The sequence below is a fragment of the Chanodichthys erythropterus genome, chromosome 8, assembly GCF_024489055.1.
Source record: "Chanodichthys erythropterus isolate Z2021 chromosome 8, ASM2448905v1, whole genome shotgun sequence".
NCBI classification, from domain to species: domain Eukaryota; kingdom Metazoa; phylum Chordata; class Actinopteri; order Cypriniformes; family Xenocyprididae; genus Chanodichthys; species Chanodichthys erythropterus.
The window spans coordinates 43,080,818-43,094,432 of record NC_090228.1 but is presented as its reverse complement, the minus strand read 5'-3'; the positions used below and the strand labels follow the sequence as shown (position 1 = coordinate 43,094,432).

Genomic DNA, 13,615 nt, shown 5'->3' with positions numbered 1-13,615 from the left:
CAGAAATCTGTTGTCTGCCTCTTTCTCCTCCTTGTTGGCATTATTATCAGTCAGCTCAATCAATCAGCCACTCTCAAAGAACAGGTGTGTCCACCTGAGAGAGAGAGCGTGCGTACACGCTCAAAAAGGATAGAACAACTGCAAGAAAAACAAGGGAGGGGCAAAACAAAAAAAGACAGACCAAGTCACCGACTGTAACAACTCTAAATATGCTTTGTTTTCTATTTTGATTAGATGTGGACATATTCAGAAATGAACAAAAACAGCTCCACCTGATCAGGTATTTTTCATCCATCTGACATTGTTTTCCTCTCTTACAGGTTAAAATACAGACCTGTTGAACCAGTTTATGTTTTAAGTGAAATTAAGTTTAAGAACTCGAGACGACGAACATAAACAATATCAGGAGATGTGGAGTTTGTGTTTGATGTTCTTCACTGTTGAGACAGAGGTAGGTTTGAACCAACACATTACTGGATTCATTCTAATGCATTAATTAGCATAATAGCCTATGTGTTCAGTGATTTCTGAGAAATAAAATGAACACATCAGGGTGGCAGGGGTCAGAGAATCTCCACTTTGAACATTAAGTTTGTATCAAGGAAAGAACTCACACTCAGGTTGCTTATTGGAACAGCTTCTGAAACTAAAAATGGCAATGTGTGTTGTCTTCATTTTTATTTGTATTGTGTAGCAGTAATGTAATATAGAGACTTTTATGTTTGCAACTCCTCGTGGACTTTTTTATTCTTTAATTGATTCATATGAAAATATTTTTAAAGGTGCTACAGAGGATGTTTTGTTTTATACATGTTTGCAATATTACTTGAAACTGTCTTTACTAACTGATAAAAGACTATTTATTAGGTGCACTGAAAGGAATAATATTAATATCTGTGCACGAAGTAGGGCCTTAAAAACTTCAGCCAATCGTTTACGCGATCATCGCGTAAACGATTGGCCTTCTGGCTTGTCAATCACTGCCATGACGTTCCTTGTGAGAGACGAGCACGGCTGCGCGCTCCAGTAACTTTCCACACTCCACAGGCGCCGCATACAATGTTTTTGTCAGGAGACAGGAGTAACAACTGCAGATTATGAGTTACCTGCGGTGAGTCCGACATAATGAATCCACTAACACAACACAGCGAATGCCGGTGGTAAACACTCGTGTATTCCAATCGTTCCCTCGAAATGAGCTGTGAAGGAGGGGGGTTGTTCTTACACATGCGCTCATTTCAACGAAAAGATCCTCTTTAGCACCTTTAATGAATGTCATGATTACTTTTTGTTTTTATAAATGTATTTATTTTTGTTTGTTACATTCTGGGGTTTTAGTTTTTGTTAAATTTGTTACATTTCAACCTTTTTTTCTGTCATAAAAACTAGCCATTGTAGCTGGTGAGCAATTCACTGCCATACTGAAATATGTAATTCACACCCAAAACTTTTGGTCAGTGTTTTTCTAGTGCACTGCCTGTAAATGAGTGTCTATGAGAAGAGAGAGGAGGAGGATGTTCACAGACACAAAGCAGCATCTCCAGAACCCAGCTGTGTGTCTATGAAAAGTGATGCATCCATGGACCCTCCCCCTAAACTCAGTGGAGCAGTGACCTTTGACCCTGAGTGAGTATAAACATGAGATCTAACTTTGAGTTTAACCATTTAATGAAGATGACTATATCCAGTGTTGCGTTACTACCTAAAAAAGAAACCAATTGCGTTAGGCCTACTTTGTTCTCACCTGGGCTGGGTTTGAAAAAAGTTGACAAAATGTAAAGGCCTTTTCACAAAAAAAACTGAAATGAATACTTCAGACTGATGACCAATGTGATGTTTATCTAAAGTTATTTTTTCTTATTAGGATGAATAAGAAAAATATTATATGGATGAATTGGGTTATTGAAGGTCAGCATGATCGACATTGTTTTAATGTTTTATAATGTTTCCTGGGGTGCAATTATAATGTTAGTATGATTTTTATATCAAAAATGGTCATAATTTAGAAATAAAAGGCATTTTTGCCACCATGATTTTAGCCCTCTTATTTGAACGCTCTGTTTTAAAGGGCGTGTCTGCTGTGACTTGTGTAAACGCCCTCTGCTGTGATTGGCTGACATTTTTCCATTTGACATAGCCAAGTATTACTCTCCCTTTTAGCACGTTTTTACTATTACAGCTCTCAAGGTTAACTAATCGTGCAAAGTGCAGCATTACATTTAAATATATGGCATTGTATTCAGATTGTGGCATGAAGGGTTGCAGTGATGAACAGCCAATCACAGACATGTTGAGCACATGAAAGCAGTGATCTCGTCATTGCAACTCAATTTCTGTAAACTAACGAATGCTTTCATCATAACCGTGCAAACACGATATAACTAAGAGATTCATTGAATAAAACAGCAGGTTGAATGAAACGCGCATCCAGAACTCAGTCACTGATAAACTTGCGCTGTCTGATTGACAGCTCCAACGATTGCAAAGGGAGCGTTGTTTGATCATTTTCTTTATATAATTTGATCACCGTTTAAATAACACATTATTTTCATCCTACAAAGAGAAATGACCGTTTAGTCCCTGGTTTGATTTACTGACACAGACAAAGAACATCTGACTGTACATGAATCATTAAATATCAGATCAGGCATTAGAAGGTTTAGTTACTTACATGTTGTCCATATCATAAAAGTCTGTTTGCAAAGCTTTACCAAAGAATCCACAGTGAAATATATCGAATAGAAATAAATATTGTTAGCTGAGACATTCACATAGTTGAAAATAAATAGCGATATTCCTAGCATAAGGATCCTTTGAAAGGTAATTGTAGTAAAGTTTGTTGATACAGGAAGGAGGCATTTTGACCCCCTGCCAGATTATTACATTCGTTCTGACAGGAACAGTACGATGTGCAATATGACAGAGTGCATGTTTTAAAGTGAAATGGACACTGGAATGAATAATTCTCTCTGTCATCTCTGAAATAATCAGCATGGACTTTAAGATCATCTAACTGCATGACATAAATTACATTATGAAGCAATTTCACATGCTTCCATGATGTTTTTGCATTAAATATGCATTATTTTATCACATGCGTTAACATTGACAGCCCTTATATATACATATGTGTGTTTGTGTGTGTGTGTGTAAATATATATACACTGTACATAAGCAATAAGGTACGAGAGGCTGTGCTGTATTGTGAGTAAGTCATGGCTGAAGGGCACAATGCGAGGCGGAGTGCCGGCAACCCCTTTAGCTGTGACTTATTCACGATACAGCACTAGCCTTGAGTACCTTATTGCTTTTATAAAACGGTAACCACACAATACAAATATTAAAGCCAAAAATATGTATCAATGCAACATTCATGAAGTAAACTTTCACTAAAAGCCTTCCTTTCGCCGGAAAGAAATAGTCCCTGACTGTGAAAAGCAACAGAAGTTACATAATTATGCTATTAGATGGCGGCAAAGACTGTCTTTATGAGTGTGTCAGTCAGTAGTGAAGATTTTTATATTGAAAAGACTGAATTGTTTCGAAAACTGAACAAAACACAACTGACAAATGCTTTGACTTGTACTGTCAGTCATGGGAAAACCCTTTAACTGTTAAAAGGACAAGATAATACATCGGACATTGAAACAGATTTTTAATTATGAACATAGGACTGACCTGAAGGAAAATACTAAAACTGAATGCAGGTAATAAACTCGCTCACTCAATCTCTTTCTCACAACACTCCTCTACATAGTACAGTAAGCATCAATGAACAATATCAATTGAGAACAAACAGTTTGTTGCTGAGAGTGGTTGGTAAGGGTGTTGTATACTGATACACAGAACCGTTGGGTGAAGCGGTCATAGCAGTGTTTTATCGTGAATATCAGAATCAAGGACAGGAACTAACTGTTTTATAATTATATGTGTGTATATATATATATATATATATGTATATATAATTATAAAACAGTTAGTATATAAACATATATAAACGGTTCTTTCTGGTTCTCAAATCGATTGGCTGATACCCATGCAATATTCTAGTGATAAAAGCACTCATACCTTTTTACCCTTTTTGTATCACTCCTCTTGAAGCGATTGTCACGGCGGCCATTTACACTGCATGGTTCAAGTGACCCAATTCCAATTTTTTTTCCTCCCATGTGGCACAGATTGGATATGAGTCATGACCGTGTAAGCAGGAAAAAAAAATCGCATGTATTCCAATTTTCACAGATCGGTTTCAGGCCTCATTCATATGAGGTTATAAGTCAGATATGAATCAGATATGTGCGTTTGTGCCTGCAGTGTAAGCACGGACAGATCAGATATTCCCCTGTAAATGCGACTCCTGCATCATTGAAAAGTGAGGGGTTTTTAACATTTCGAGGTACAGACATACCTATAACAAACAAAACCTCTCTAGTTGACTGGCAGATTATTATTTTCATTTGTTTGTGTTAAATAAAAGCGATCTGACATTGAAATGTGTTGCTCTTGAAATGATGGCTCATGCATAGACGTGCACTTCAGTGCCATTGTGGAGACTCTACCAATTTTTCAAGTTTTCCCATTTACAAAGAATGGAGAGATCTGTAATTTTCATCATAGGTACACCTCAACTGTGAGAGACAAAATCTGAAAAAATAAAATATCCAGAAAATCACATTGTATGATTTTGAAATAATGAATTTCCATTTTTATTGCATGAAATAAGCATTTGATACAATAGAAAAATCAAACTTAATATTTGGTACAGAAACCTTTGTTTGCAATTACAGAGATCATACGTTTCCTGTAGTTCTTGACCAGGTTTGCACACACTGCAGCAGGGATTTTGGCCCACTCCTCCATACAGACCTTCTCCAGATCCTTCAGGTTTCGGGGCTGTCGCTGGGCAATACGGACTTTCAGCTCCCTCCAAAGATTTTCTATTGGGTTCAGGTCTGGAGACTGGCTAGGCCACTCCAGGACCTTGAGATGCTTCTTACGGAGCCACTCCTTAGTTGCCCTGGCTGTGTGTTTCGGGTCGTTGTCATGCTGGAAGACCCAGCCACGACCCATCTTCAATGCTCTTACTGAGGGAAGGAGGTTGTTGGCCAAGATCTCGCGATACATGGCCCCATCCATCCTCCCCTCAATACGGTGCAGTCGTCCTGTCCCCTTTGCAGAAAAGCATCCCCAAAGAATGATGTTTCCACCTCCATGCTTCACGGTTGGGATGGTGTTCTTGGGGTTGTACTCATCCTTCTTCTTCCTCCAAACACGGCGAGTGGAGTTTAGACCAAAAAGCTCTATTTTTGTCTCATCAGACCACATGACCTTCTCCCATTCCTCCTCTGGATCATCCAGATGGTCATTGGCAAACTTCAGACGGGCCTGGACATGCGCTGGCTTGAGCAGGGGGACCTTGCGTGCTGCAGGATTTTAATCCATGATGGTGTAGTGTGTTACTAATGGTAACCGTTGAAACTGTGGTCCCAGCTCTATTCAGGTCATTGACCAGATCCTCCCGTTTAATTCTAGGCTGATCCCTCACCTTTCTCAGGATCACTGATACTTGACGCGCCGTGCCCCAGTCCGAGGGAGATTGACAGTCATCTTGAATTTCTTCCATTTTCTAATAATTGTGCCAACAGTTGTTGCCTTCTCACCAAGCTGTTTGCCAATTGTCCTGTAGCCCATCCCAGCCTTGTGCATGTCTACAATTTTGTCCCTGGTGTCCTTAGACAACTCTTTGGTCTTGCCCATAGTGGAGAGGTTGGAGTCTGATTGAGTGTGTGGATAGGTGTCTTTTAAACAGGTAACGAGTTCAAACAGGTGCAATTAAGCAATTAATACAGGTAATCAGTGGAGGATAGGAGGGCTTCTTAAAGACAAACTAACAGGTCTGTGAGAGCCAGAAATCTTGCTGGTTGGTAGCAAACGGTTTGGCCGTGGCGAGGAAACGAATTTATGGCGAGAAAAGAGAAACACGAAGTGGAATAACTTCTGCATACATTAACTGATCTTGATGAAACTTCAGCAGTGTGTTCGTGGTAAGAGGCCGATCAGATGGATGTAACTATTGTGAGTCAAAGTTAGACCTTTGAAAAGAATCGTGATATCTCAAACACTATTGCCATGGCAATGCATCAAACTATAATATTCGTTTTGGATGCTTTTGAGATTCTTAGCATGCTTCAAATTGTATGAAACTCAACACACACATCAGGATTGTTAGAAACGGGCAGGGAGGAGGGGCTCTATAGCTCCACCTTATAGTGCAGTAAATGTATAGTGAAGTTCACATAGTCCTCTGATGTTTAACTGTTTTAAATGCCTGTTGCCCGCTGTGCACAGTTGCCCTGAAGCCACCAGGGTGGCAGGGCCATCGGGCTTGGGCCCACCATCGCTGCTTGCAGCTATATTTTTCTTTAGGATGATTTTTTTCACCTATACTGCCATTTATGGGGCCCTTACCATGCTCAAAAACTGTTGAAACTTTGCACACACATCGGAATTGTTGGCCATCAGGGATAGGTAGACGCTGGTACCTGGACGTGGCAGGGGGGCTCGACAGCGCCCTCTTGAACGGTGTCTAAAAACTTGGTCCATTTATCAAACATGCTTGCATGTATTTGTATGAAACTCTGTACACATATAGACCTCATCGGACAAAACAACTTTAGTGCTCTAAGTTATATGTCAGCTCAACTGGAAGTTGGCTATTATGGGTTGTTTAGAAAACACATGCCCTGCATCCCAATGTCCATACTATCCATCCTAAAAAGTATGTGAGATTAAAATAAGTGTGTCCCAAAGCATAGTATGTTGAAAAAGAGTATGCCAAAAGTCCCCGGATGGTCTACTATTTCCGAAGTGTGGATCCGTACACACTATAAAGGCTAATATTGCCCACAACTCATTGCGCGTTGGACGAGGATTCAGTTCCGAACTACAAGCACGAGTAAAAAGTGTTAAAAACTACAAAACATGGTGGATATGCGTGATCGACGCTGAGAGGTTTGAGTGACTAATAATCAGTTCAACCTAATAGAAAATATTTAATGTTATCTGTGTTATTTTTCATCTGCAAATACCAATGTGGACTTTTATAAAGATCCGAATGGCCATTAACTTTTAAATGCATCATTATGCATTAATATGAGGAGAGTTCTCCACATGAAAGTCCCGCGACTGCAGATCAACACGCTGCACTTCTCTCCGATACGGTAGGAAATTAACTAAATGAAATGTGGAGGATGTAAGATGATTGACAGGCCAGTTTACGGTGACAGGATGCGACAGAGAGCAAAGACGCAATTGAATGACGTGATAGTATGTCCCAAAGCTTGTCAACTCTTTTGCTACACACTAAAAAGTAAGTACTTTTTGTTCACAGAAAGAGTACATACTTTTAGGGCGTAGTGTAAGTAGTTGAATTGGGATGCAGCAACACTCTGGGAATTTGATATACTCTTTCTAGGCGATTAATCCAATCACCACCAAACTTGGTCAGCATGGAGTCAAGACATTGAGGATGCTAAACAGGGCAACGAATTTATGGCGAGAAAAGGGAAACAGGAAATGTTATTACGTCTGTATACATTGATTGATTGATTGATTTTTATGAAACTTCAGCTGTGTGTTCGTTATAGGAGGCTGATCACATGGATGTGATTATTGTGAGTCAAAGTTATAGCGCCACCAATTGGCAGCAGGAAGTGTGTCACTTTCAAAATGCTTTGAGATCACCCTCTTATTTTTAGCTGATTTGCTTCAAACTTCATCACAATAATGTCAAAACATTGCAAATGTAGACCTGTGAAAGTATTTGTGATATCTTAAATATTGTTGCCATGGTAATACATCAAACTTTAATAAGATTCTTGGGTATTTTTGAGGCTCTTAACATGCTTCAAATTGTCATCCAGTAGACATGGGCAAAGCCTTAGAAATGTGCAGAGAGCAGGGGCTCTACAGCGCCACCTTTTAAAAGTGGGGGGGGGTTAGTTTAACCTAAAGTCACCAAACTCTGTAAACATTTTTCTGTGTGTCTGTGTGTGTGTGTGTGTTACAATCTTGATTAGTGGTCTTTAACCCTTTTACTGATTACCTAAATTTATTATTAATAAATGAAATAATGAAAACAGCAACTTGACTTAAAAATATTCGTTAATCATCTATAGGTAGCTTATTCGGTAACACTTTATAATAACTGCACGCTATGAAGCATTAGTAAATAGTTAATTCATCACTTATAAAGCATTAATAGTCATTAGTAAACAGTTTATAAATACAGCTATAAATGCTTTATTCTTGATTTATAAGCATATCTATAATGTGTTTAATAATTGTATTTTCATACTTTATTAATAATCAATTTATCATTTCTAATCATTTATCATGTCAGTGGTTCATACTATCATTTAGGAAGTGTAAGTAAATGATTAATAAACCATTTATGCATCTTATTATTTAGACATATAGTATTAGTTACTTAGTGTGTTAATAAATGCTTTATTAATGATCAATTTATCATTTATTATAAATAAAGTATGAAAATACAATTATTAAACTCATTATAGATATGCTTATAAATCAAGAACAAAGCATTTATAGCTGTATTTATAAATGGATTACTAATGTCTTTTAATGTTTTATAAATTATGAATTGACTATTTACTAGTGCTTAACTAATGCTTAACTAATGCTAATGAGTTATTATAAAGTGTTACCAGCTTATTCATTCTAATGCAATCATAACAGTCGCCTAAGGGCACTCAACGACCACGTCATCTGTGAGCGTGAGATTCTAACAAACTAAAAATAACTTTATTAAAACTAATAAATATATGAAATTTTGTACACTTGTTAATGTTTTTTTTTTTTTTTGCAGTTTTTTTTTATTTATTTTTTTATAGTATTTAATGATTATGAACCCATATTTAGCATGACAAACCATACAATCGATGAAACTACTAAGCTGGCAGGTATGGTATGTATGATTACAAAATAAAGTCATTAAGATTGTTATTAATATTATTTATAAAGTAACATGTAGTATAAAAGTAGTTTTATCACGTGTTGAGCCTTTTCTGTGACAGCTCCAGCTCTCCAGCGCACAATTATAGGCTATGTCAGCGTCCGAATTCACTCACTTCATGTCGTTCACTTTTTGGAGATATAGTGCACTCAAATGACATACACTACATAGGGATTAGTGAGTCAGTGAACGAGTGAGCTTAAACATTCCTTGCTGTGTGTAGCATGTATGTGTGTGGTAGCTGAACTGTTTATGTTTGTATGTAACTGCATTAAAGACAGGAACAAATTGCTGAATACATTTATAATAACATTTGAAAACAGTATTGTTTAGAAATTACCTTCCCTTCCGATCCTGAACAAAAATCCAATCTAGCTTGTTTAGGCGAGGTTGAACCGCTCTCGTCTTGAGAGCGGGTATCCTCCTCCACGCGTTCTTCAGTGATTCATAATGACGCATCCGAGCCAAAAGTGATTTCTTTTAGAAATTCACTTTATCTAATATTTTTTTTTCTTGTAATGCAAGTAACGTAATTTTATTGACATCATGAACTGTAATCAAATTACATAAATTTTAACTGTAATGCCTTACATTACTGCGTTATCAGGAAAAGTAATTAGACTACAGTAATGTTAATTTGTAACTCGTTATACCCAACACTGGTTGTGGTATATGGAAGTTCAATGTTCACTTGATATGTGAGCTTCCACAAGAACCAATGGTTTTGTCATACCAGAAGTCACCACTTTCCACCTGCACACAGGGCTGCAGTCGTGTGCAGACATCACTGTGTCGATTACATTTAGTTCCAGTCAAGTTTTTAAAAATCCTTGTCATCTTTTCAGGCCCAGGTCTTGACTTTTTTTCGGATCTTGCTGGGGTCAGGATTTTCTTTTTGAAAAATTAATTTATGCACGTCAGGATGGGTACAGATCTTGAGGAAACACCTCAAGTAAAGTGTCAGAGGAAACCTAAAGGATATTTCTGTTCTTTGTTTCTATAGAACTGCTTGTAACATGGATAAAGCAGCTTCTCCAGAACCCAGCTGTGTGTCCTTGAAGAGTGACGCATCCATAATCATCCCCCCTAATCTCACTGGAGCAGTGACCTCTGACCCTGAGTGAGTATAAATATGATGAAAACGTTTACCTAAAAATAATGAGCACACCACAAAAACTGGCAACACACAAAAATACAAGAATATCAATTATGTATTTCTTAACTATGAGAAAGAAAAACAAGTGTAAAAAGATACAAAACAAGTGTGAAGGAGCAGTAGTAAGTAAACAAACTTCATGCACCCAGGGTGATGGGTCTCCGTATAGAGTCCAAAACCATTAGTACTATTTGGAAGTATAAGTGCCAGCTACATCTGAAACTAAAATATAAAAAAAATAATGCTACAAGGGCCATTGATTAGTGAATCATGATATCATACTTTTTGCCATGTCATCGACCTTTAATGTGAAGTTTGGCGAGGTCGATTTCCTTTCAACACGGCATGCCGAGTACCTCATTTCTAAATCACGACATACATGCTATGAGCATGGGGAAAAGGCTGGGCGAATAGGCAAAGGACTGCCAATCAGACCATTCCTGCAATCAATGATGAGCAGGGTTCAAAAAATACTGATAGCTTAAAAATTAATTCCCGTTTTCAAAATTTCTACCAGTCACTGTACACCTCCGACTCGTGTGCAGATCCTCCCTTCCTGGGAGATTTTTTTGAAAATGTACGTATCCCAGACATGGAGATTGCTGCTGAACTGGAGGAGGACCTCACTGTTGAAGAAAAAACATTAGCAATTAGATCTGTACAAAGTGGCAAATCACCAGGGCCAGATGGTTTCCCAACAGATTTCTTTAAAAAAAAATTCTCAGAACAGCTCTCCCCTTTATTATTATCAGTTTTTGAAGAATCTCTTTAAATGAAATCCCTACCACCAACCAATGCGTCAGGCAGTTATCTCTTTAATCCTGAAAAAAAGACAAGAACCCTCTTGAATGTGGCTCATTCCGTCCAATTTCCCTTCTTAACACTGATGCTAAAGTGCTCGCTAAGGTCCTCACGTGTCATTTGGAGGGGGTTCTACCCTCTGTCATATCGCCTGACCAAACAGGTTTTATTAAGAATCGCTATTCTTTCTCATCAGACAACTTTTGAATATTCTTTATGACCCCTCTCCACCTGGCACCCCAGAGGTAGTGCTTTCACTAGATGCTGAAAAGGCATTTGACCAGGTGGAGGCTATCTTTTTGAAACATTGGATAGGCTTGGATTTGGCCATAAGGTAATATCATGGATCAGACTCTTTTATACGTCTCCATTGGCTCCAGTGCGCACTAACAATAATTTATCCACTTACTTTGAGCTTCAACGCAGCACAATACAGGGATGTCCTTTGTCCCCACTTTTATTCGCAGTTGCAATGGAACCACTTGCTCTAGCTCTGAGACAAAGAGCCGACATCAAGGGTATTCAGCGGGCAGGATTGGAACATAAGGTTTCGCTTTATGCGGGCGATATGTTACTATATTTGTCAGAACCCCTCTCAAGTCTCCCCAAATGGATCATTCTACTTACAGAATTTGGCAAAATATCTGGCTATAAAATTAATATTCAGAAAAGTGAACTAATGCCTGTTGGTGGGGTCTGTTATCTTTGGGCTCAGTTCCTTTTAAAATTAGCCCTAAGAAATGCAAATACCTTGGGGTTTGGATTACACATAACCATAAATATCTATATGTGGCTAACTATCAGCATCTTTTATCCAATTTGAAGCAAGATTTTGAGCGCTGGGACCACCTACCTCTCTCATTGGGAGGAAGAATAAATACGGTAAAGATGAATGTACTTCCCAAGTTTCTGTATATTTTTCAGTGTCTTCCATTTTTTTAACAAAATCTTTCTTCTCCACCAAGAATTAAAAGAAGTATTCTTCAGAGATCTCGTACACTCCCAAATTTCATGTATTACTATTGGGCAGCCAACATAAGAGCATTGTTATATTGGGTAAGGAATGACACCACTGTGCCCATATGGACAATTCTGGAGGGAGCTTCAGATGGGTCCACCTCTCTAGCAGCTTTATTGTGTTCTAAACTACCATTCACACAGCCTATTTCTAGTTTAACTTCTAATCCAGTTATTATACATTCAATCAAAATCTGGAATCAGATTAGACAATCTCTTTCCCTTAAAGATTTATCACTGGCTGCACCAATTACAAAAAAATATTTGTTTGCCCCATCGATGATGGATGAGGCTTTTGATGTTTGGGCCAGAAAGGGCGTGGTCTCACTGTCTGATCTTTATATTGCTGGAAATTGCCTCCTTTTAACAGTAGGTACAGAAATATGACATTCCCAAATCACACTTGTACAGATATTTGCAGCTTCGGGACTTTGTAGCATTGAATTCTAATTGCTTCTCATCATACCCTCCCACCTCTCTATTAGATTTATTTTTTAAATGTAAATAAAAAACAGGCTATAAGAAGAATTTACGAACTACACAGCATCTATGATTCAGCACTCTTAGACCTACTTAAAAAAAAATTGGGAGACAGATTTAGATGAACCGATTTCAGAGGAAGTTTGGCACAAAATAATACAGGGAATTTCCTCATCATCAATATGGCTTAGACATGCTGTAATACAATTCAAAATTGTACACCGTCTGCACTTGTCTAAAGTCAGACTCTCTAAAATTAAAGCTGACATAGACACCATATGTGATCGATGTAGGCAGGCTCCCTCCACTCTTTTGCACATGTTCTGGACATATTCAAGGCTTCTGGCTTAATACTTTATAAAATATAAACATAGCTTACCTTCCTGCAGCTCAAAACCGAAGATTCCTCATACTCCTTTTTCTTTACATGAATGTATGGAATCTAGGGTTCTTTTAAGCCTAAAAGATCCTCTCATTATCAAACCGAAAAGCGGGCCGACAGAAAAATAATCACTATGGGTCCAGCCATCAGTCTGACCATAAGAAGCATCTGAGCATGATGTATGTTTTTTTAATAATATATATATATATATATATATATATATATATATATATATATATATATATATATATATATATATATATATATAATATATTAGGAGGTGAAAGAAGAAAAGGAGAGGGTAGATATAAATCACCCTTATGTAGCTGGGGGATAGATTACAAACGCAGCGGTGTTTACAATCAATCACCCATCTCATTCTCACTTCTTCCTCCTCCTGTCTGTCTAGGCTCAGATACAAATCTGAAAGGCTAGGGTTTTTTCCATGCCCTCCCGATCTCAAACGCTTATGAAAGCTTAAGGGAGCTGCAGCGTTCATGGACAGAAAGGAACTGCTCGTCGAGCCGTCCGTGTGCAGCCCCTTTCTTAACGCGCTTTCAAGGCAGCCGCAGCCTTCCAGAAGCGTGTCCCAAAAACACCAGCAGCTCCACATACACAGCAGCCAGAAGAGCACTCGCTGCCGGACGTGATGACGTCAAACGTGGACGTCATCGTCATCCAATAACTCATCCTAATCAGCCCTGGAGGAGCTAAGAGAGAATACAACTCTCTCAAACTTCCAGCC

At 38.2% G+C, this 13,615-nt stretch overlaps 1 protein-coding gene across 1 annotated transcript in view; it reads left to right on the top strand.

Moving 5' to 3' along the window:
* Positions 1–1,483: 1,483 nt before the first annotated feature.
* The window catches only part of LOC137024989 (NACHT, LRR and PYD domains-containing protein 3-like), a 54,900-nt gene continuing 42,768 nt past the window's right edge, over positions 1,484–13,615 (top strand). The window contains exons 1-4 of the mRNA XM_067392976.1: positions 1,484–1,626; positions 2,926–2,930; positions 6,183–6,224; positions 10,064–10,154. Of these exons, the coding sequence (XP_067249077.1) occupies positions 1,484–1,626; positions 2,926–2,930; positions 6,183–6,224; positions 10,064–10,154 (281 nt within the window). The remainder of the gene's footprint in view (positions 1,627–2,925; positions 2,931–6,182; positions 6,225–10,063; positions 10,155–13,615) is intronic.